The 24856-nt window shown below is 45.3% G+C and overlaps 1 protein-coding gene across 1 annotated transcript in view; it reads right to left on the reverse strand.

Annotated features, from left to right (window-relative positions):
• LOC149356657 (putative sodium-dependent multivitamin transporter) overlaps positions 1-24856 on the reverse strand; it is a 65940-nt gene that overhangs the window by 28615 nt on the left and 12469 nt on the right. Inside the window, exons 2-3 of the mRNA XM_089577807.1 lie at positions 16810-16950; positions 1816-2076 (exon numbers count right to left, since the gene is read on the reverse strand). Coding sequence (XP_089433933.1) covers positions 1816-2076; positions 16810-16920 — 372 coding nt within the window. The 5' untranslated portion in view covers positions 16921-16950. The remainder of the gene's footprint in view (positions 1-1815; positions 2077-16809; positions 16951-24856) is intronic.

Below are 24856 nucleotides of genomic sequence, written 5' to 3' on the forward strand. Positions count from 1 at the left end.
TTTCTGAAAAAGCCACGCTGGGAGGAAGCTACAATTGTCAGACGCATAGGCCTGCGCTCTTGGCTCGTCAACATACATGGCACAGTAGCACGTCGACATCTCAACCAGCTGCGTAGATTTACGACGCCGTCTGAGAGCTGTCCGCCAGCAGAGACGACACGACAGTCATCTTCCCACATAGCCTGGCACCTCTTCCCGGAAGAAGAGACTTCGCCCAGGACAGACCTAGGAGACACAGCGAACAACAGCCAGCCTACAAGTGTTTCTCCCTCGAGCGCACAAAGCCAGCGCGCGTCCACGCGTGAGCGCCGACCCCCTGCACGATACCAGGCAACTTTCTAAGGGGGAAGGAAGTGTTGTGTCCCCATATTGCTTTTGTGTGTGTGCGCCCCCGCATTCCCCTCCTAACGACAGTTCGCATCCTCCTCCTAACGACCACTCAATCCTCCTCCTAACGACCGCTTGCCCCTCGTCGCACGCTGTCGCCGGATGCCCCCCCACGGTGCGCCCCCGCACCCTCCTCCTGTTCTGGGAAGCCACTCCCTCCCGTGGACGCTTCTCCGCTCCCCCCTTTCTTCGGGCGGCCAGTTCGGCGGCTCCTGCCTCGGTCGACGCTGGTCGCACCCTCATCAGCTTTAAATAAACGAAGTCTAAAAGTACCGTGTGCGTCTTTCGCTGCATTCAACACAGCGACCGGACACGACAGTAGCATAAAGGGTTTTCGCACAACTTTCGCCTTCACCGTTCGATCACGCTTCACTTAACTTTTGCCAGAGCGAACGACGGGCCACCCGCCTGAAGCTTTTGATAAATAAACATAGATAAGAGTACCAGTTGTGACCGTCTCATTCTGTAAGCCTTCGCTGGTCCATTGAGAAACGCAGACTGCTTCTGTACATATATACTAGCGGAGCTTCTAATGGGCCAGCTCACTAAGGTAAGTAGAACGCCACCGCAAACGTGGCTTTCCGGCTTGATGTATCTTCCCAAGGCAGATCGCTTAAATTTCTGCTTTGCGCCAGTGCTAAAGAACGACCGCCATGCCTTATAGTCCCCAGGAGAGTCCTCTAGTAGAACTCTAAGGCCGCGCTCGTGGATTCGCATGTGACACATAATGATTCATTAGGGGAATTTTTTCCAGGCATTTTAAGAGTTAACTTTGGCCAACAGAGAATCTAAAACGGTTTTGAGACAATCTTAAGTACTGAAATTTTGCCCTTCTGCCTAAATCAATGAATCTTAGGTACTGCCGCAGCAAAAGAATTTTTTGTCCGATTAGGGGAAATTTTCTTACGCCATGCAACATCACTTAATGCTCTGATCCCTCGGCATACGAAATCCTTGATGACTGGTGTCCTAATATAGACTGCAAATAGGAGAACAAGCGACATTGCTAACTTTTAGGTGCCAATAGAGCGCTCACAAAAGAAAATAACATCATCAATCGCAACGCAAATATCCTGCCTCTTTCCAAGGAGCAAGGGTAGGCCTCCTCATTAGAATATTGGAAACCAGTCCCGCTTCCTCCTCGAGAGTGCAAGCTTCAGATGCACAAAACAGTCCAGCATGATATGTAGGCGCATGAAGTGAGGAAAGGTTTTGTTAGTACATAACTAATACAACACTTTAAATCCTGTCATTTACCAGAAGTGCTCGCTGGACATGCAAGCTAATGTAAATAACATTTGAGCCGTAAATTGTCGCTCATGCGCTTTGTTTTTTGACGCTGCTTCCTCACACCGGGCTTTTCTATGCAGTTGGTTTTCTATATAAGCAAGTGTTGAGAATTTGCGCACTCCGCTTGTTGGCTGTTACCTGAAAAACAGACGCCACACCTAGACCATACAGGAGCGGCACCAGCGCAGTCACAGCGAACGCCGTCGCCAGCGGTGTCCCCACCAAAATCCAGAGCGCGTGGAATCCATGGGCGTAGTAGTGTCCCACGAAGCCCACGACGTTCATGCCGTTCGCCACGGAGGCCACAATGGAGACAGCCAAGGCAGCCGCCGGCAGGCTCTGACCTCCAAGGAACGCCTCCAGCTCGGCGCTCGCGGCATTGCTGATGCCGGACACTGCCTAGTGTTAAAAATAAGGTGCACATTATGGCAGTGCCTATAATGTGCGAAAATGAGCGCACTGGTTTGAGAAAGGCTACTCAGTGCAGCGAGACTGGTTTTGGGGCAGTTTTCAGCTACCTAAGGCAAGCCTCTTTTAGGACACTTAATAATTAATTATCGGTTTAGTGCCTACACTCTGTTAAAAGATTGCTATCATATGTCCTTCGGAGTGTCACACGGGGTGAACGTAATTAATATGAATCAATCAATCTGTCAATCCGTTTATATCGGACATTACATGATGTCCACAGGTGGAGGCAAAAGGAGAATCGGATGTCTCCTGATGAGGCCTAATCCTCGAATTACAAACCGGAGGAGGTGACACGCAGCAACATGTCGATGAAATTATTGACACAGCAAACATTGTGGTCAAGGAAATCAGCACAGTGATGCAGGAAGCAAGGCCTAAGCGCTTGTTATGCAGGAAAATACACATAAAATAAAGTTACAATGGCCAGCATCAATGAACAACACTAAGTGGTCAAACAATGAACAACAGTAAGATACATTCACACAGAAGAAAGGAAAGCACTACAACTAATCAGCAATGGTATAAAGGACGAATCGCTCTGTTGGAGTGTGGGATAAAAGAAAAGTAATACAGTCTAGCCCGTTTATAACGAAGCCACTTATAGCGAAATAGCGGTTATAACGAAGGGATTTCAATTTCCCATTCCCATTTTTGCATTTTCAATACATTTTGGGTCCGGTTTTAACGAAGTAAATAAGAGCGCGTCAGCGGATATAACGAAGAGATTTAATACCAACCGAAAAATAATCTGCCAGTCAACACATTTTTGCGTCCTTGAGGCGATTTTTTCCGCGAAAATAAGAGCAAAATTCGGCTGACGGCGTCCTTTCGTGGCATCGTCTGCTCTCCTGCGGAGCGAAAGGTTGCTTCACTGCATCGCGTGGCACGCCGGTCTCGTGTTGCGCCGTCCTTGAACGGCGTCACGGCCATCACGGGAACGAAGCTACCGCGATTGACGTCGCTGCAACCGCTGATGCTGCCGCCGCGACGGCCTGCTTGGAGCAGCTTTGGGATTCCGCTAGCGACTTGAACCTTGTGCGTGCGGGTCTAAGCCACATGAACTTCGTTTTCGCCGACGAAGACCTTGTTGCCACCGAGGACTTGACGATTGAAGAAGTTGCCGGGAGTGTCATGGAAGAGACCTTGGCGGAGAGCGCCTCCGACAGCGAATGCGACGATGATAGTTGTGCCCCTAAGCGTCCGCAGCGGCCATCGCAGCTGTTGACACGCTACGGATGTACCTCGGGAGTCCGGAGTTCGACCAGATCTTTGGTTCGCAGTTGGATGGTATGGAAGCCGCAATCCTGAAGTCCGCACGCGCGAAACGCCTGGACGACTTCTTTCAGCGGCAATAAATCGGTATGCCGATGTTTGCATTTTTTTTGTAGTCCGCATATTACGAAATAGCGGATATAGCGAAGTTATTTCCGATTCCCGCCGACTTCGTTATAACCGGGCTAGACTGTATATGAAACACGGCGTAGTACATACTCACAGTAGAATGTAATGCGGAAGCGTTCAAAAGATGGGCCATTTTCCTTTCAAATTGGCGAACAGTGCAACTTTACTGGGCACCAACAAACAATCTTGGAGATGTCCTGCATAAAGCTGTTATTTTGTGATCTATAGTCTGAGTAGCAAAATTAGTTCGAACCCTGGAACTAATTAAAGAAATCGCACGCAAATTATATGGGATTTCTGTATTCAGATAAGAACGATTGAAAGGCACAAAGTTTTACTTTTTTTTGGTACACTATGACTGCTAAGTAATGTTTATAGCATTGAAAAAAACAGTAATACATCACACCAGTTAAACAGTAAGAGAGAAGAAATGTGTGCATACTAATTTGCTAGCTTTGTCTTTTTTGCGCCTAAATATCCGACGCAATATTTTCTATTTGTGCTTTTTATACGGATTGCTGTTTCTTTTAATTTTCTGAGGACAGGCAGTGGGCAATAACTGAGTTTCTTATCAGTGACAACAGCCGTAAAGTGTAGCACAAAACGACTTTGTGCAAAGATACTGCAATTCTCTAAGCACCGACCTAATGGGTTATAATTTTAAGTAAATATACTTTATTTCCTATAATAACAAGAACTGACAATCGTATGTGGTGCAGGCGAGGGCTTGTCAATGTCCTTCGTAAGGGTCTCTGTTAAAAAACCGATTGAACCTGAACAGCACAGTTAGAATATACTTGCCATTTCAAACTTTTTCGTATACATCAACTAGGTGATGCTGCTTCTATAACTGCTCTAGTTGCGTATTCATGTCTTCCCGTTGCATCTAACACCTACCTCATCAAATGAAAAAGAAACAATGCAAATCTTAAAGAAGACAGGCTTTCTGCTAACATCACTATCTTGGCCCCGAATGACACCCGGAGCCATACTGAGTCTGCATTCTTTCTGCGGTTATTTACTTCGCCCCTTTTTGCTACACACCTTTCCCATGTCACGTCAAAGCCTAAAGCGAGCAGTGACGCGGTTCGCCGGTAGACATAAATGGTATTGAAGAAGCGTAGCTTGTTGGGCCAGTTGGTGCATGGTGAGTAGAAAACCAGCGAAAAGGACGCATTCACAAGGAGGAGAAGTACACAGGATAACGCTGGAAAAATTCCAGCGTTGTCCTGTGTACCTCTCCTCCTTGTGAATGCGTCCTTTTCGCTGGTTTTCTGCATAACATAAATGGTAGGCCTGAGGAATGGCAAAAGTGAATAGAAAGAGTCACAAAAGAACACACAAAACACGGCCTTTAGCTATGTCCAACAATGGCATTACCTTTTTATCATATTCGCCTGAGCTTCAAAATTGTCTTGCGCTTTTGTGATCGATACTTCGGCGAAAAGCGATACAAAGCAGACATATATGGTTCGTCATGTTAAAAAAGAAAGACAGGTGCGAAAGCAATCCTTTAAAGCAAACTATGAGGAAACACCGCAAGTCCTTGACATTACTGTGCACGATCAGTGAAAGGACACGTCGCTTTTGCACTACATAAATTTCTGGTCTAAGTGTTCGTTTCACATATCTTTTTTATGCGCATTTTGCGCTCCTTCTTAGACGCGCGAGCTCTCACACGCCGCAGCTATCAAATATTGTCCAGCGGCTTCATGACGTTAAGTTACTTTGATATGTTTTAGGGTTATCACAAGTATCAGGCACATCCTCTCGCTGAAGCATGTGTAGCGTGAAAAGGCGGTAGGCTTCTAAATAACAGTTTTGAATTGCACTGCGTCCGACAGGGCTTCTGTCCGTTAAGGGTACGGCTACGGAACCAGCTGGCGAACTTCGCACTATGCAAGGGCGGCTGGTACTCTGCCCCAGCCGGCGGCTGCATCGGTCAGAGGCGAGCTTCGGGAAACAGAGATGAGAACACAGACCCAACTTGGAACTTGCCTCCAGCAGGGCACTAGCTCGCTGTATGTTGTTTCTGTTCCCTTTCGTACAGTTATATAATGTACCTAACTGAAGCAAGAAGCAGAAGGGGAGTGGCGAGTGTTGTGACTCCACCAGTAAGGCCCCATGGTCTCTTTTTATATTCGTTTTGATTGAATATAAAGCGGGGCGTTCTGCACGTATATATAAATATTATTTCAGACTGTTAGTTCCTGATTAGCACCTTCAATCCACAAAGTAATGGTAGGCTCAGATTGCTGTCTGCGCGACACTGCATCTAAACCGCATTAAATTAAAAAACTATAGTACAAGGTCTAAATTTATTATCGAAACATCTGAAATGAAAAATTACTATTGAAATTTGAAAACTTATGAAATAAGGATGAAAAAGTGGCTAACATACCGCTCTGCAGGGGACGTACTGAAAAAGACGGCAAAGGAAGAAAACAGCATGTCCAAGTAAAAAGTTAGTGTCAGAGAATACAATTTCAAAATGACAGTACTGAGCCAATCATAAGCGCTGCACAAATATGTTAACTAAGCCCAACGATTCGAATTCTCCAGTTTTTCGCTGGACAACAGGATACCCCTTTAGAGCGCATATCACCGCTAGCTGCCTTCAATATAAAATCACTGACATTTGCTTCAAAATTTAGTGCGCGGCATCACCTATGGAATCATTTTGCCAGTTCAGAGCGTGTAACTTAACACAGTATGTCACAGCGTCATTTTTATTACTACACTCTCAACTGCAGACCTCTTTCGGTAGTAAGAAAATTTGGCAGCAAATGATGAGTTAACATACACAAAGCGCTATGCCTTCTTTCTCCAATAGCGCCGGTATGGATAAAGAAAAACTGTGTGTTAGCCTTTGCATTCTTCAGTCTGTCTCAGATTATCCAGGCTTCTGAAAAGGAGCTTGAGATGTACGCGAAGGTTTCATATTACTGTGACGGAAAAAGAAAACGCAGTACATAGATAGGCAGAGCAACTTAACCAATACAGCAGTTGAGCTTGGCTTGCAAACATTTAGCACTGAAAAAAAAAACGCAATGTCAGATTGGCAGCATTGCGTCCCTCATAGCCTGAGTCGCTTGGGACGTTAACCCAATAAACCAAACCAAATTTGGTTTGGTTTATTGGCCTATTAGCTCTAGCGACTCGCAGATGGACAACAAGCGAAGCTCAACAGGCGGATATGGGTTGATCGTTCTTTGAGCGACGGGAAGCACGCCGCAGAGCGTCGTTTGAGGGCAGAGCACGAAAAATGGACGTGAAGAGGAAGGCAAGCAAAGTGTTGAGTTACTTATAGAGTAAAAGGCGGACACACGATGCAGTAAAGGACTAGAAAGCTTACGACGGGCTATAGATACAACAGCAGTGAAAAAAAATATCAGAAATATCAGAAAGGTTTTGTGCCATACAAAGACGGCTAGAAAAAACCACAAAAGGGAGCAGATCAATCATTACGTGGAAACAAATGTGAAAAGACAAAACCGCGGAACGTCAACAGGCAGTTTCCTTATGGTTGAGTCCAGCTGAGGTTGCTTTTGAGCCAGACAGTGTACAAGCGAATATGAAAGAGCGATAATAGTTGTGTAGCAAGCAGGAGCAGCATCTAAAACATCTAACATGCTCTTATTGACTCAAATGCTTTACATCCAGATTACGGAGAGGATATCTTAAGCCTTTCACTAGTTTTAGTTAAGGGACAGGGAAAGCAAAATTAACACATTAGTGGTGAAGACGAGGAAGAGAAAACTAGAGTGCTGGGGCCGTAAAAGCACAATGGAGAAATTGCACGAACTGAATAAATAATCAGATTACTATAGCTGAGAACTGAGGGTATAGGTTAGTACGAAAAAGATAAAGACTCTATAGTTCGCATTAAGAAAAAGATGATGATGATGATGATGATGTCCTCGGGCTGAATGGCACATACCCACGGCGGGGGATTGGCCAGGGTGCATAGCGGATACAAACGCACTCATGTACAGGGAATGGAGTATAATTAAATCTAAAAATTTGGGACGCAGAGCTAGAATTTGTACAATACAAAAAATACGGAGAAAGAAAAGTTGTGAATTCTCATTCTAGCAGAGGAATCTACCAGATGAAATTATATAATCGTGAATAGAATCGAACACTGGTTTCAGGGCATATCCCTTGGCGCTTGCCCCGAAGGATAAGAGAATCGGAATAGATAGAGGAAGCCCGAGCCGAGCGAGGGGGATCTCCAAGCAAATTCTACGGAGAGCAGCGAGCCGCCGGCAGGAGAGGAAAAAGAGGAAAGTACAAAATAAAAACCGCCACTTTAATAACGAGGCAAGGTTGCACACAGAAATGATCCGATTCAAAGGGGATGCCAATAATATCTGTCAGCAACTTACACAACTGAAAGTCTGAAGGACACTTCTCGGTGACAAATATACTACTGTTCTGGTAAAAACATATTGCCTGAGCAGAATTTCTCAGATTTTCTTATCCAGACTGTGAAAGTGGCATCGTGCTAGTGTTTCTACTTCGTAAATCATTTAATTCTTAATTTTCCGCGATTTCGGATCAAGTTGTACATTCACAATGTCGTCACACCGAAAATACTAACCACAATACTCGATGACCATATATTTACCGAGCATCATCAACTAATCCTGATAAGCGTCTGAGTTAGAAGCAAGCAAGCTGCACAAGCTTGACGGGGGCAGATCTTGTAAAAGCATTCTTGCAAGACAGCGTTGCAGCAAATTTTGACCCTATGCCGGTCTTCCGGTTCCGTTCTTCTGTTTGCGCTCATATGTGAAAGCCGAGATTATTCTCTTAGCCCGACAAGTGAGTGACAGCGAGATTCCTACGGCGCTGACCCTACCTGGCTTCCTTTGTACTAAATAGGTAGCGCCATCCTTTCATTTTTCCGCGATCATCCCCTCATCTAAGCCACTGCCTATTTTCCCGCAAATATCAGCGGCCATATACTGTGTTTCAAATTCTTCAATGCAGATTTTTCTTTTAAAAGCCATCACAGAGACGACAATGCGGCTTGTACAGGTGGAATAAAGAGCATGGTGGACATTATGTACCTGAGAGAGATCTATAATTAAACCTGGCCAAGCTTATATGTGAACGATTAATTAATCATGTTTAACTAATCAACTTCTGTATTTTTTTTTTGCTTTGGGCGGGAACATTACAATGCGAAATTGAAGGCTATCAAAACAGAAAGTGAGCCAAGTTCTCCAATTTTCTTGATCGCCAACGTGGATTGAAATAGTCAACGTGAAAAATAAGCATTTGGAAGCTCGTTGAGATGGCTTTTCCGCGTTGCAAATTTATAAAATGTCGTCGCTCACATTTATAATGCAGTAAATAAAGAGGCAATTTGTGTATTTTATGACGCACGACCAGTTAAAGTGATTTCCTCGACGAGATCGCGCGCAGCGACACCGTTTTATAAATGTGCAACGCAGGGAAACCAACTGAACTAACTTTCTAAATGCGTATTTTTGACGTCGGACGCATGAAACCACACTGCCGATTTAAAAAAAAATTAGAAACTGGGCTCACCTGAGATGTTGCCGGCCTTCAATTTCGCGATATCATCTCGCTTCAAAAATAAAAAATAAAAAATATTAAGGTCAATTTAGTTAATTATTCATTTAATTATGGAGCTCTATCAGGTACAAATGGCCGCCGTGCTGCAGAATTCACCGGTAGAAACCGCGTTGTCGTATCTCTCATGGCTTTTGAAAGAACAATATCTATTGAATATTTGAAGCACCCGGTATGACCGCGCGATGCATCGCTGTAACAGCAGTATTTTTACTTTGCTTAGGAAAAAAAGGCGAAATTTCCAGCTGACTGGCAAGACGCGACCTGCCGCGGGCAACTGCAGGAGCGATGGCACCAACTGAGGGAACAATGATAACTCTTAGAGGTTTTTATGCTCTCCTGTCCTTTGTTACAACTTCTGTCTTGCAATAGGGGGGCCCGCAAGGAACAGAGAGAAAAGAGGAACTGTCGCTGCCCTTAGAGTACACTGAGACCCTGTGTAATGAAAGCGCCCTCCACACGGAAGGCATCGGTTAAGCCTGCGCAGACTGTACGACCGGCAGCAGCGTAATCCAGAGAAGACTTGAGGTTATTTCCACGCCAAATCACCCAGCCTTTCAACTCTGGCATCTTCGGCACCTCTCCAGAAATTATCAGGGCGCAGTGTTTTACTGTGATAAACGCTCTCCAAGCTGGTTTTTCGAAGGAAACAAATTTTAGCACCGGAGCCACCCCCTTGATTTCGCGAATGATAGGAATACCTAGCCTGAGACAAAAAAATAATGAGGAAAGGTTTCCGCGCATGAAAACGGATTATTTTTCACGTGAATGAAAGACGTTCTACCTTTTATAGATTATGTTGAGCTAATACGATTTTTTCAGTCTTCGACCAACATAAAACCACCAAAAAAAGTACAGAATCATGGTATTTTGAAATTCTTTATAAATATTATGCTCCCACCTAGGCTCATCCAGCTATTTTGGTACATTCTTAAGGATTCAGAGTGTGATAAAAATGCCTCGGAGCGCAAAAAATGTAAACCACGTCAGGGAAAAATTTTAACCCTAGAAAAAAATTGGTTTCGGTGGCATGTTCAGCAGTCAGTTGCAGCCTGAGGTGTTCCAAGTAAAGGTATAGAATGTAGTATGCTGCACACTATAACTCAGTGGCATTTATTTCGGCAAGTTTATTCTCAACACTTTTTTTGTAAATGAGGAAATAATTTTGTAAGTTGGGCACCCTCGCCCTACAAAGAGACTACTCCTTACTCGTTCTTCACAGCATTGCACCTATCCGCCGGAACTAAAGAGGCAGCACTCCGACGGTGCTCGAAATGGCTGCTCCGGATGTTTAGGTGTTGAAAGGCCGCTTCGCGTGCTCACTTATCTTCCGACACTTGCAGCTCTCAGTTTTGAACCTTTGGTACGCCTCTTTGATTTCGTCAGGTCGTCAAGGCTCTCCGGTACAACCGCTGGAAATATTTTCGCGTTAAGATTCTGCATTGCCTAGTTAAAGGCGGCCAACAGCGTCAACATCTTCACGTATCGTTTGAAACAAAGCTTAATATTTCTCTCAATTCCGTATTGAATTTTTCTCACGCAGCTACGCGGTGATCTCTATTGGCGGCCTATAGGTGGCGCTAGTTAGTGATGTCCAGTCGCTGATAAGAGGCAGCGAGATCCGGAAGTTAGGAGGGAGTGGCAGAGTACCCTAGTGCTTATCGCTGGTGACTCAAACATGGGGCGCTGCAAAAGAGCTATTCTCGACCGGGTGAAGGGTGATAGGCGGGTAGCAGTCGGGGTGTTTCCAGGAAAGACAATGGACGATGTCCTGACAGCGACTAAAAGTGAACTTTCCGAGAAGGCTGCAAGGCGTAACTTGGTAGTGGTAGCGGCGGGGCTAAATGATGTCCTGAATGGTAACGCCGCACAAGTAGGGAAAACATTAGCTGAGGGAGTTGACGGTATAAGGGCGATAGCACAGCAAGCGCAGATCGTGGTGTGTACAGTGCCTGAGGTACAAGGAAGGAATGCAGAGGTTGCTAAAGACGTTGTGAATCTTAATCGCGAGATAAGGCAGTTAGGCCTCGAGAAAGGCTTTGAGGTGGTAGAAATAAACAAGGAAGTGCACAGGGCAGGTTCGGGCAGAGACTTTGGACGAGATGGCATCCATTTCAGTGTAAGGGTAGGAGAAGAGATAGGCAGGCGCCTGGGAGGCCGAGCGGTAGCTTTTTTAGGGGGTCCACGGTGGCTCAGGGCGTAGGGGTAGGTAGAAGCGATGTAAATGTAACAATGGCGGCTGATCCCAACAAAATGGCCACTAGGAGGCCCAGAAAAAAAACTACGAAAAAGAAATTTAACGCCAGGATCAGTTACATAAACATGCAAGGGGGTAGAAAGAGAGCGAAATGGCTAGAAATAGAACAGCAGTTAAAGGACGAAGCAGTAGGTGTGTACGCTCTATGCGAGACACATCTGAGGGATCTAGAAGATCCACCTTTCATCGATGGCTATGTCTGGGAAGGGTGCAACAGAACAACAACGGAGAAGAAGGGAGGAGGAGTAGGTATGCTGATACATCAAGGAACAAATTGGCAAAGAATAAAATCAACTTGCAAAGAACATGTCTGGGTATCAGGTACAATTGCTGGCAAAAGGACATGGCTAGGGGTAGTTTATTTAGGGACCGGGGACAAATGCAGGCAAGAAAACAAGGATCTAGTTAAGTGCCTCAATGACGATATAAAGCAGATTGGAGACGGTGTCGATATTATTTTGCTTGGAGACATGAACGGCCACATCGAGGATCTGGATGGATACACAGATTGTAACGGGAAGTTAATGCTAGACTTGTGTGAGCGGCACAACTTAGTTATTGTCAATAGAGAAACTAAATGTGAGGGACAAATCACGTGGGAATCCCGTAACAGGCAAACAACCATTGACTACTGTCTAATGTCGCAGGGCATCTATAGCAAGCTCGCAATAATGGAAATAGACGAAGAGGGGAAGGACAGCCTAGGAAGTGATCATAAACGTATTAGTCTACAGTTGGGAGCCCTAGTCAAAAGAGAAATGCAACGAAGTCCAAAAGACAACGCAAAATTAAATGATGAACAAATAGCGCTAATATCAGCCGATATAGAAGAAATAATTGCGAAACGCCACATGGAAAATTGGGATTATAATCAGTTGGAACTGCTCATCGCTACAAAAATGAAACAAGTGAAAGGAGTTAACCGCTGGAGAGGAAAGAGGAAGCCACGAAGCTGGTGGAATATGGAAATTAAGGAGGCCATCGAACAACGACGGGTGGCTTCAAGGGAACACAGAGAAGCAAAGAGGGCGCAGTTATCTATAGAGGAAATAGGAAAAAAATGAGAATCTTATCGACAAAAGAAACAGCAAGTTCAGGTCCTAGTCCAGGCTAAAATAAAGCAGTCCTCTGATAAATGGCTGGCTGAAGTTCGCGAGGCAAATAAAGGGGGGCCAAGAAAATTCTGGAACCATATAAGCTGGTTGGGAAAAACAAATCAAAGAAAGCAGGAACAGATTATAGATGCTGAGGGAAAATGTTTGGAGGGAGACGATGCTGTGGACTACATTACGTCATTTATAGCTGCGTCTTTTAGCGACGCCAATGGGGTAATCTTCCCAAGTGAGGCGGCAACACAGGACAGCACAAAAGAGAACAGCTTAGAACTGACTAGTCTTAACTGGGAAAAGGCGGAAGCGAATATTCCTAAAACCACATCCGCAGGGATAGACGAAATTCCAATTAAGCTGATTAATGAACTTGGCCCAAGAAGCAAGGACGCGCTGATAAAAGCATTGGAGGCAGTCATAACAAATCAGCAAATTCCGCACAGCTGGAGACAGAGTAAAATGAATTTGATTTATAAAGGGAAAGGAGATAAGATGAACATAAAATCCTTCCGTCCGATTACGATAACATCTGTTATGTACAGGCTGGCAATGCAGGCGGTGAAATTAAAAATGTAGTCATGGGTAGAAGGGAATAGGATACTCGGCGAACTTCAGAATGGGTTCAGAAGGGGTAGGCGGTTAGATGATAGCCTGTTCGTGCTTACCCAATGCATAGAAATAGCTAAGGCGGAAAATAGACCTCTGTTTATAGCCTTTCTAGACATAAGCGGTGCATACGATAACGTGAACAGGGAACTCCTGTGGATCATATTGAAAGATTTAGGTATTGGTGATGAGGTAATTGATTTTCTACAGGAAATCTACCGAGATAATGAAGTTGAAATTACATGGGAAGGGAAAAAAAGTACCACAACTGTAGGGGTGCACAAAGGATTAAGGCAAGGTTGCCCTCTATCACCGCTGCTGTTCATGCTTTACGTGATAAATATGGAAAGAAGGCTAGAAGAAAGTAATCTGGGTTATAATCTATCGTACAGATTAGGCGGAAATGTAGTTGAGCAGCGACTCCCGGGTTTAATGTATGCGGACGATATTGTACTGTTAGCAGATAGCCAGGAAGATTTACAAACTTTGGTTAATTGCTGTGGAGACGAAGGAGACGCTCTAGGATTCAGTTTTAGCGCAACTAAATCAGGTGTGATGATTTTTAACGATACAACTGATCAGGTGCTTACAATACAAGGCCACGAAATACCCAAAGTGACCGAATACAAATACCTCGGGATATGGCTAAACGAAGGGCAGATATACACGGAAAAGCATGAACAGGCTCTTAGGGCAAAAGGACGAAGAGACGCCGGGATAATGAAACATAGGGCATTATGGGGGTACAACAAATATGAAGTACTAAGAGGTATTTGGAAAGGAATAATGGTGCCGGGACTTACTTTCGGCAATGCGGTTCTGTGCTTAAGGGCAGAAGTTCAGTCGAGATTAGACGTAAATCAGAGAGCTGTTGGAAGATTAGCACTAGGTGCCCACGGCAAAACCACAAACGAGGCAGTACAAGGGGATATGGGCTGGGCATCGTTCGAGGCACGGGAAGCTAAGAGTAAAATACTATATGAAGAACGCCTGAGGAAATTGGACGATAACAGATGGGCAGCTAAGGTATTTAAATATTTATAAAGAAAGAACGTTGACTCACAGTGGCGGAAAAGAACTAGAAAACTAACCAGTAAGTATGCCGGTCATGAGGACGGAGAAAGAAAGAGCATTAAACGACAGGTTAAAAACGCGGAAGTTAAAAATTGGATGAATTCAATGGAAAAGAAACATAGTGTAGAACTATATCGATTCTGGAAAAGGCAGATCAGGAAAGAATTTTTCTATGATAACTCAAGAGGCAGTGCCCTACTTTTTGAAGCTAGATCAGGGTGTCTTAGAACGCGCAGCTACAAAAAGAAATTTAACGAAGAAGATGACACATGTGCAGTGTGTGGTAGATCTGTGGAAACAATTGAACACCTCATAATCAAATGTGATGGTATCCATCCGGATGTCGATGCAGGCACAGTCACTCTTTCTGAGGCCCTAGGGTTTAAAGATAACAATGGTCATGTAAATAAATCTGCAGTGGAAGTCAGCAAAAAGCGATTGGAGGATTGGTGGCTGAAAAGCAGAGATGTGGCGTAAGGTTAGAATAGTAGGAAACCGTAGGCAAAGTTGATGGAGAATCTTAATGAGAATTGCCAACACAGTAAACAAAAAAAAAATAATAAATAAAGAAAAGCTGAGCATGGTGGCAATTGCCACCACCCCGTTTCAAAGGGGGCGCTCCTATCCATCCATCCATCCATCCATCCAGAAAATATCGGCATGTTGGGTCCCTGAGTACGCCGTAAGTCCAGCAAGCATAGCTCAGAGTGATGAAGGCCTGATTTGAGGCAACACCGGCGCTCTTCTCAAAGGCTCCGCTCTTTCAAATCACCCAGTGAGTTCAATATATTTTCTTGAATAATTTTTTGTGGTATCCAAGGGCTACGGAAGTTGGAGTGTTTGAACACTGTATAGAGACGGAGACATAAAACAAATATCTGTTTCCCGTTAACGTGTTTCCTCCATGGCACTGCCTAACTCACTAAAAGAGCCGCCTCCGTTCCGCACCCCCCTTACGGCACGATCCCTCTCAACGGTTTTCGCTCTGCTTAGTATATCTGACTGTAAACCGCGCTTCTTTTCGATAAGGCAGTTAAAGATGTAGTCATTTAGAGCTCAACGCCGTTTGCGGTTGTGGTGCTCGGATTGAAGGCGGGACCTGAATCCATAGTGCTTCCGGCCAGTGAGAGATGAGCAGCAAGGCTAACCGGCCTTTGGTCGTCATTTGGTCGTCATTTGGTTGGCCTTTGGTTGGCCTTTGGTTGGCTTTTGGTTGGCCTTTGGTTGGCCTTTGGTTGGCCTTTGGTTGGCCATTGGTTGGCCATTGGTTGGCCATTGGTTGGCCATTGGTTGGCCTTTGGTTGGCCTTTGGTTGGCCTTTGGTTGGCCTTTGGTTGGCCTTTGGTTGGCCTTTGGTTGGCCTTTGGTTGGCCTTTGGTTGGCCTTTGGTTGGCCTCTCCAGTTACAACGCGTAGTGTTAAGGTGCTCCTGCCACGCGACGGCTTCGATTTTAATTTTCACAAATGTGCGCATGAGCAGATGGTTCAAGCCTAGTGCACCTTCACGTCCGGACAGTGGACTGCTGTTTTTATTTGTCTCTTTAGCTCTTGCTGCAGCGTGCACTGCAGTAAAGTACGGTGTATGGCCGTAGTAAGGCACGGGTACTCAAACTACATAATTATTTTCACACTTGAAAATTAAAGTGCTCCCATTAAGCCTACTGAAAAAATAAACCCCTTGAATACTTCCAGCTAACGTAATACCGTTCATATGTGTACTCAGAATACCTTAGTAGGCAACTGACATCTAAATATGCCGCAAAAAGTATATTTTGAAACTTTAAAGATTTTTTCCTTGAGTGGTTTAAATTCTTTGTTCCCTGTAGCATTTTAATCCGCTTTTTTATGTTCTTGAAAATGCACGAAAATAGTTAGAATGACTTCTGTGCGAGAATAAAAATTAATAAACAGTGAGAAAACTATACTGTCCTGTTTTTCTTTCCGTGTTAGAAAAAAATGAAAAATAATTCATTCCAAGTCACAATATAAAAATTCAATGCCTTCTATTCAAGTGAAAAAAATTCTACTAATGGGTGGATTTCTTACTTATTACAAATTTTCTTACGCCACCTGGGAGGGGTGGAATTACTCGCGCGTTGTCAAGAGGTTGTGACGTCAAAACCCTCTCGACCAATCTCAATTTTCTCGGCACGCCAGCGCCATCTATGCCGGTTCATACCCAACATTTCTGGACACAAGCATTTCTGAACGGCCATGAGTTCATGAGCGAAATTTTTTCATATACTGCAAGATCCACTAAAAATCAATATATTCGCGGATCTCCTATCGGCAGGTTTGAATTTTTGGCTATTAACGTTTTTGATATATCAACAAAACCGTTCCCCGTTGGTTTTATATAGCGATGCAAACACTACAAAAGAAACATTTCGCCACATATCGGAAGAGTGGATCATTACCTCCAATATTTCTATACTAGTACCTTACAGTTTTCAAATATTCGAACGATTCAGTCCAAGAATGGTGGACATGTCCTCCGGGACACTTACAGATACGACTTTTACGCCTGACCTGTATGTCTACGAAGGCGCTGATGCGTCTTCAAAAATCCGAGAAATGTTTCGCACCTTTGTAGGCCGGTCAGAGCACGTACCTTTTTCCGTCGTTTGACGACAGAGAAGTATACGCCGACCAGGTAGCCCACGGCAGTGAGCACGCCGAAGACGACGCAGTCCGCGGTGTCCAGGTTTGTTGAGGCGGGCATACTCGATTTTTTGTCTTGCTCACGTCGTCTCTGCAACCACAAACTTCGTTGTGACGTCATTCATAATATTCTTACGTCCAGAAATTGCACGCTGACTTTGATAGACGCCATAATGAAGGGCGCCACAGCGGTTCTACCCCCTGCGGTTCTTTAATGTGCACGGAGGTCCAAAAGCAGTAGGGTCATTCTCGCACTTCGTCTGGATAGAAACGCGGCCGGCGCTTTCGGGATTCCCATCCCGCACATCGTCCTCTGCACCGGAAGCCATTAACCACGGGACTCCTCCAGTCGTTTTTTTTTTCGTTTTGACACGCAAAAACTTGATCAGCGCACTTACGTGCGCCACCCAAACAGTTTGAGTGTTCAACGCCACAGGCCACTGTTGTGAAACGTCTACGGTCGGTGGCGACGTTGTCATGGCCTTCGCTTCACCATGCAAATAATTGGCAGAGCGGAATCTGATAGCTCGCCTTTTGTAAAGGAGATTGTCTCGCGCGGGCGTTGCCGTTCGATCCCGTTCATATCGACATACACGCGCAGGAAAGCTGATCGCGACAGCTAGCCCTCGTGCCACTTATCAGCAAGCGCATAAGCATTGTTCTTGAAGCCTTCGCCACATAAGTTGCTGAAGCCAGCAGCAACTCTTTATATCCTGCGCATCTGAATACGCAGCTCAGATTTCCTCGTCATAGGAAGTTGTAAGTTGGCTAGATAGTGACACGGACGCTGACTCTTTTCACGCTATACTGAACGAGGTTTACGAATAGATAAACAGAAATCCCTGCAAGTAATAAAGCAAACAGTGGGGGGGGGGGGGGGTCTCATATCCAGCTGCAAGCAGACTTCTCTGCTCCGCGGGTTTTTCCTCGATTGCAGACGTCCGTCGGCGAAACAGAAGACCAGAGCACGCTTTTATGCAGTGCGCGCTTCCTCCTAATGAACAGCTTGACGCTAACGACGCCACTTCCCTCAGCATGGAACATTTTTCCTTCCGCAAACATCTAAAATTATAGGGAGTAACTTTCAGTGCATGAAGAAAAATATATAAGCTGTGGACAAAAAGATTCATTTCTAATCGCAAAAAACCTCCAATTCCTCTACATTCTCTTTAATCGCGCGTTCTACAATCGATTGCTAGGCTATGTAGATGAAATACTTACCGCCTTCGATTTCTTTACAATTGGCTGTAATAAGACATTTGTGGCGCACGCGTACAGCAACCTGCCCTCATGCAAGCAATCACTTGTCGCTAACATTTGTCGTCATTGCGCAATGGCTAGTCAATCGACTGCATTCAGTGCCCTTTTTTAATAAATCACCGAAGAGCAGTTGCCTTTTTTTGACATATTATAAAGTTCATTAGGCGTTTTACAAAAGACGACAACAAAAAATTTAAAATGTTCTGCATGTGGGAAAAAAACGTTTAGCTACTGCTCCTAAACAAAGCTGGGCAATAAAGGGTTAACAGTGAGTACGCAATGCTCCTGAGTGCACTGCCGCAATTAATGAAAGCCGAATAAAAATGTTGCCTTGCTTGAAGTCACATACCTAGCATCATATACCGGGCGTTTTAGAAAATAATTCAAAAGTTTGCAAAGATAGTGTGGTCGAAATTAAAAGAAAATATTTTCAGGAAAATAACTGCCGGGCCCGGCATACGATACTTGTCTTAAACACAGTGCCTAAATGGTACCTAAGCTCAAGATGGAGGGTTAGTTCAAGAACCAAATGAAACGAGCTGGCCCATCTCACCACAGGTGTATCGCTACTGCCGCTGCAGTCGGGTCTCTGAAGCTCAGAAGTAAATCCAGACAAAAAACACTTGTTGGCTTACTTTTGCAGGCAACTGCGCCGTAGAAGCGGCAGTTGCACGGTGCGACCGTTGAACTGGGACGGATGTTTACTCCAACTGCACGTGTTTCAGATACGGATGATTAACTTGCCATTGGCGCCATTCAGGTGGACGTTAGTTTTTGCTCTTCTAACTTCCCCTTCTTTGATTGAATTGCGTATTCCGGCAGTTTTTTGCAATTGTTCCTATCCATACTAAAAATATGCCCACGTTTTGAGTCAGTATAATAGATATTTTCCTATGCGCAGCTATCGTAACTTATGTGGCATAAAACTTATGGTCCGCTCGATAGTTACAAGCTCAGTGATATGCGCTTCATATAATCTTCAGACAGCTCACATCGTGTATAGTGATAGATGACTAGATATTATAAAGTGCCCTCTTTTTACCCTTATTTGTCTTTTTCTGTTGAGCACCACCGTATTGCAAGGGTGAAGAAGGAACTTTCTATGAGAGAGCACAGTAGGGGTTCTGCAGCACACAGGACAGCTTCTTTCGGTATTCGATAGCTTGACAGTGCAACAAGACTTGAGTGAAAAATGAGCGAAATTTTGGAAGCATCCGCGACACGATTTGAGAGAGTGAACAAGGGTGGCCTTGTGCTCATTTCCGACAGGTGCCGTTGAGCAGAACGTCAGTCACTTGTACGTGGTCACCTTGTCTACAGCGAAGGCGTCCGTCCGCCCAAGGAAAAAAATGACCGGCATTGAGGACGCCAATTTGTTCGCTTGGACCCCTGCGATGTTTAAACCCTCAGGAATGAATCTCTGAGTCCCGAAGAACTTTGTGAATTAGGAGGTGCTCAAGTTCAACTGGGTTATCTGAGGTTTCATTGCACCTTTCTAATTTATGCCTTTGTAGGCGCAGCCATATTGCCTTTGGGCTGGGGAAGCAGAGCTCCAAATAGGGGATTCCAGAGAAGCAGCTTTAGTGCATACGTGGTACAGGATAGACTGCACCGGCGGTGAATGAAATCAATGTTTGCCAATAGCGTGGCAAACAAATCAAGGTGTTCTTGCGTTTGACCTCTCCCAAATACCGGCCACCGCAGCCTCCGCGGAACACGCCAACGCTACTCAACTGCAGGAAGCAGCAGTTTCTGCGATACCCATTTTCGAAATAGTGCCATTTCCTGCGCTCAGCAAAAGAAAAATTCAGGGGGAGCACTTAAGTCACCTTACGTACAGCAAGGCGAAAGCCTTTGCGACATCCTGCTCCGCTGCTTGGAACGCTTCTGGTTCTTCATTCTGTTTGTTTGGTGTTATGCTCGTATTAACCGATTATGAGTGACGACATACTACACCTTCGTTTCCAGCGTATACAGCGCAAGAAGACAACTTGTTTGACACCACTTCAAATGTTCTACGTAAATTAGTTTGGCCGTAATGGACGTTTAAAGTTTCAAGAAGTCACGGTTTTGGGATCCAATGGTCGTCGGTGCGAATCCATATGATACGCTACGTTTGATTCGACTAGTAATCTTTTGCTCCGTAATGCATTGAACCATTTGATACCACTCCGAACATTCTACGCTTAAGTGGTGCGCAATCTGCGCACCAATGATAACTCCTACTGGTCCAAATTGAACTGCTCACACACTAGAATATACAGGGTGTCCCAGCTAAATGTAACCAAACTTTTAAAAAAGGCGAAGTGTCCTAGTCCAGTGAAACCAACTGAGGGTTGTTCATAGTCGCGTGGCCTAGTCTTCAGTATTTTTTTCGATCTTCAAAGTTGATTAATTTCAAAGTTTAATTAGCTAACTTTTTAATTATTGACTTCAGGAAGAAAGTGTCAATGAAAAAGTTTTAGATCGCCTCGAAAAACCGCTAGTAGTGCTATTTCCGTCAAGTTACGATTACGTAGCTTCATTTATTTGTCTTAAAAGAAAGTTATCACGTGACCAGCAGCCCGCTCACTTATCTGCCCCAATGTGCACCCAAAGTCTCATCGAGGAGAGGACTTCAGAAAAAAAGGATTTTTTTCTTTAAGGCGCGGCTTGGGACGTTGAAGTGGCACAGTTGCCATGTGGAAGCCTTTTTTTTATTGTGCGGGTTATGGTTAAAGACCGGTAAAAAAACTACTTTACGTAAACATTACTTTGCTGCAAATGTCTCAGTAAGCTGTTTCTCAAAGTGATCTAGAACTTTTCCATTTACATTTTCTTGCTCAAGTCAATAATTAAAAAGTTAGTTAATTAAGCTTAACTAAGTAGCCAACCTTGACAAACGAAAAAAGTACTGCAGACTAGGTCACGCGACTCTAAACAACCCTCATTTGGTTTGAGACGGCTAGGACATCCCGTGTTTTTTAAAAGCTTGGTTACATTTAGCTGGGACACCTAGTATATAGGAGACCAAGGTTTAGCATATGCGGGGTACCGCGCGGTTTATCTACGAATTATTGACAGCTCCCGCGACTTGGCATGACGTTACATGTTGTGACGTTACATGTTTGACGCGTTCGCGTGGACGGACAAGCTGGCGAGTTATGAGCCTAATAAAGGCTTTCGCCTTAAAATCTGGGCCAGAACTGTGGCTGCAATGAATAGCAAAACGAGCTGATCAGACCTCCTGCTCCTACCGCTGTGGCATCGGCAGTTTCTATCACGTGATAATGACGTCAATCCTTCACGTGTTCAGCTGTTTTGACGTCCTTGTTTACAACTATGAATTCCTCGAATGTCAATTAACTTACGACCTTGACATTTCGACTTGACCTTGACTCCGGACCTGTGACCTTGGCTTAACTTTAGCCTTTGACCTTGGTGCGGCACCATGGTGGGCCACCATGGTGACGCAGCTTGGGCTTGGTTTGACCTCTGGCTCGCTTGAAGTTCAAATCTCCAGACACGGTGACCTTGGCTTTAAATAACGTACTGAAGTTTTAGCTCTAGTATCGTGGCACGTGGGCCAATTTAGTCCGCTACGGCAGTTTTCCACCTCTGCCTTCGTTCTGATATTGAACGAATTTTCTTCCTGTCTAGACTGCGTGCTTCTTGCAGTTTTTAAAGTGGTCGCTCAAACGCTAGAGATAGAGATAGATTTCACTGAGGGAAATTATGACTCAATGGCCTGTCGCTGTCATACGACTACACAGGCTAGCCGCAGAACCCTTCTTGTTTGCTAAGTTCAAATATAAGCGTGAATTGTGAGGGGTAACGTCTTGAAGCGACGCATAGGCAATGGGGACGCTGCGGTAGGGGGAACGGGGGGGGCGGGGGACTATGGATTATTTTAGAGCACCTGGGCTACTTAAATATGCATCTACATCGCACAGCACATGGGAGTTTATCTCTTCTCCATCGAAATGCGGTACCTGCGGTCAGGGGAACGAACACGCCGCCTTGGCATCAGCAGCCGATTATCAAAGTACCCAGCCACAGCCGCGCGTCCCTTGCCCGAGCTCAAGATTGATGTTAAGTCCAAGGATGAAAAGAAAGGAATTGGCCTATCCCACCTAAGTTGTGCCATTAATGCTGCCGCAGTTCGGCCTCTGAAGCTCAAAAGCAAATACAGACAAAAAACACCTGCTGGCTTACTTGTGCGAGCAACTACACTGGAGAAGCGGCAATTCCACAGTGCGAGCGTTCAGCTAAGACGGATGTGTACTGCAAACTGCAGATGTTGGAGATACATCTGTTTAACTTACAATTGTAGCCGATGACGTCGTTAGGGCGGCCGTTAGTTTCTGCTATTTTTATAGCCATATTGCGTGTTGAATTTTGGTCCATTGGGGCGGTTTATAGCACTTTTTCCTATACACGATAAAAATTTCCCCACGTTTAAAATCACAACAATAGATGCTTTTCCTATACGCGGCTAGACAGGCTATGTGCCGTGAGCATCCTCTGAGAGAACAGAGTACGGGTTTTCTGCACAGCCAGGATAGCGTCTTTCAGTTTTCAGCCCTTTGAATCTCCAACGAGAGTAGAGCGAGAAATACGCGAAATTTTTAGAAGTGCTCACTATACCATATGAGGGAGTGAACAACGGAGGCCTTCTGCGCAGTTACTAAAAGTGACGCTATGCATAATGTAAAGCACTGGTACTCGGTCAACCAGTCTACAGCGAACGCGTCCGTCCAGAGAAAAAATTGACCGGCTCTGAGAGTTGCAAGCAGGCATTACGTCCCTCTGGCGTTTTCCGCGCCGAATAAACTGGCAAAGCTGTGCTCCCGCTCCTGCGGTGATAGGAGGAGTGGCTGCCTAATCAGGCACGGGACATCATACATCCCTTGCGCCACCGGGAAAGTGGAAAGATGTGCATCGGGCAGACAGGGCGGTGCATAAATGAGCGACTCAGGGAGGATGGGAATAAAGTTAGGAACAACACAGACAAAGGGGCACATCTTGTGTCCCACCTTAATTCTTGCCGGAATTGTGTACCGCGATGTGACGAGATTGTGACTCTAGGCAAAAGCAAAAACTAACACTTCCGGCTGGCCTTGGAGGCCTACCACATAAATTAAAAAGCAGTAGACTGTATTGGTGTTACGTCCGTAGCTCTGTACGCAGCTGAAATCAATTTCTTTTTTTTTTGCGCTCACGTCTGCGTTAACAACCTCTTGGCATGACTGTTGTAGTTCTAGATGATGTTTGAGCATGCGTGGTCAGATGTATAAGTATGCGTTCTTAAGAAGAATAAACCAGTCGTTAGTAGCGCCTGTGTGTGTATCTGTGTTTCTTCGTTGTGGATCGTCCCGTGTTTGCGCAACCTTGACCTTAACAGTAACATGTACCAACTAGGCCCAACCGAAGTTTTATTGAAGTTTCAAGACCGTTCGGTGTTTTTTTAATTATATTGTTGCGACTGTGAGTGTGTTCAGAGGCCATGCCAGAATGGAAAGCATGTTGCCGATATATTTTCGAGCATTTTATTGCGCCAGTACTTCTAGTGGCCATTTGCCGCATTTAGCCGCTGGGTGTTTGTCTGTTCGTCAGTCTGTGTGTTTCTCTGAAGCCTGCTTTGTGGCAGGCAGCTCACCTGCACACCGGGTGGGGCGCAACCTGCCCAGGTGTGTGTGTATATATAAACCTAGCAACCTGCCCGCCGCGTCAGCTGCCAGCTCAATCAGTCGCGACAGGCTACTCGGGAAGAGCGGGCCGGGTCGCAACCAAAGTCCCACCGACTAGCTGCACCTGCCGTAGAAGGGCAGTGGGCATCGCACTACCACTGCACCACTGCGTTAGGAGTGGTAAGAAGGCTGCCAGGGATCAATGAATGGAGAGAATAACCAATTCCGCATATATGGTCATTAACCTATTATCGCTATTCGAACAACTGCCATAAGTGAACAATGGTTACGAACACCGGAACTGAGCCGAAAACCGAAGTGCTACGCACCTAATTCGTATTTCGCCCAACTACGCAAATATACGATCATTTTGTATTTAGAAAAGTACGCTTGACCCGACCCCCTTCACCAGCATTCTGAGTGCGCCTAAATATCACCGCGCATAGCCGTGCTCCCGGGGGGGGGGGGGGTGTCAGGAAGTGCATCTGCCCCCCCCCCCCCCTCTCCCCAATCACCTAATAGGGAGGGGGGTGCCATGTCTGCCCTATACCTTTACTGTGCCGGAGCTGTCCTGTCATTAGTTATAGTGCAGTTTTATACTTAGTGGTCTTTGAGGAAAGGAAGCCACGCAGTAACTGTCCCGTTCCTCGGTGGACATCTCAACCGCGCCGGAAGGAAATCGTGGTGGCTGTCTAGGTACGGCGTTGGGCTATTGAGACGGAGTACCCGGGTTCGAACCCGACCACGGCGGCCATTTTTTGACGGAGGCGAAACGCCAGAGGCACCCGTGTGCTGTGCGATGTCAGTGCGCGTTAAAAGATGCCCAGGTGGTCGAAATTATTCCGGAGACCTCCACTACGGCACACTTCTCTTTCTTCTCTCACTCCCAGTGTTATGGACATGCAGGTTTTTCTGAGGACACTGGCGGTCGAGGGTCCGTGATGTTGCTTTCTAAGAACTGTTTATTTGCCAGGTCACTTTGAGGCACCCTTTGCATTTTTTATTTGGACTTAACGAAAGAGAGATGTATATTTTTTTGTGGCTCGGAGAGAATGGAAATTCCTTTGG

This window comes from Amblyomma mixtum, chromosome 3 (assembly GCF_055824585.1).
Source record: "Amblyomma mixtum isolate Tamu chromosome 3, ASM5582458v1, whole genome shotgun sequence".
In the NCBI taxonomy this organism is placed as follows: Eukaryota; Metazoa; Arthropoda; class Arachnida; order Ixodida; family Ixodidae; genus Amblyomma; species Amblyomma mixtum.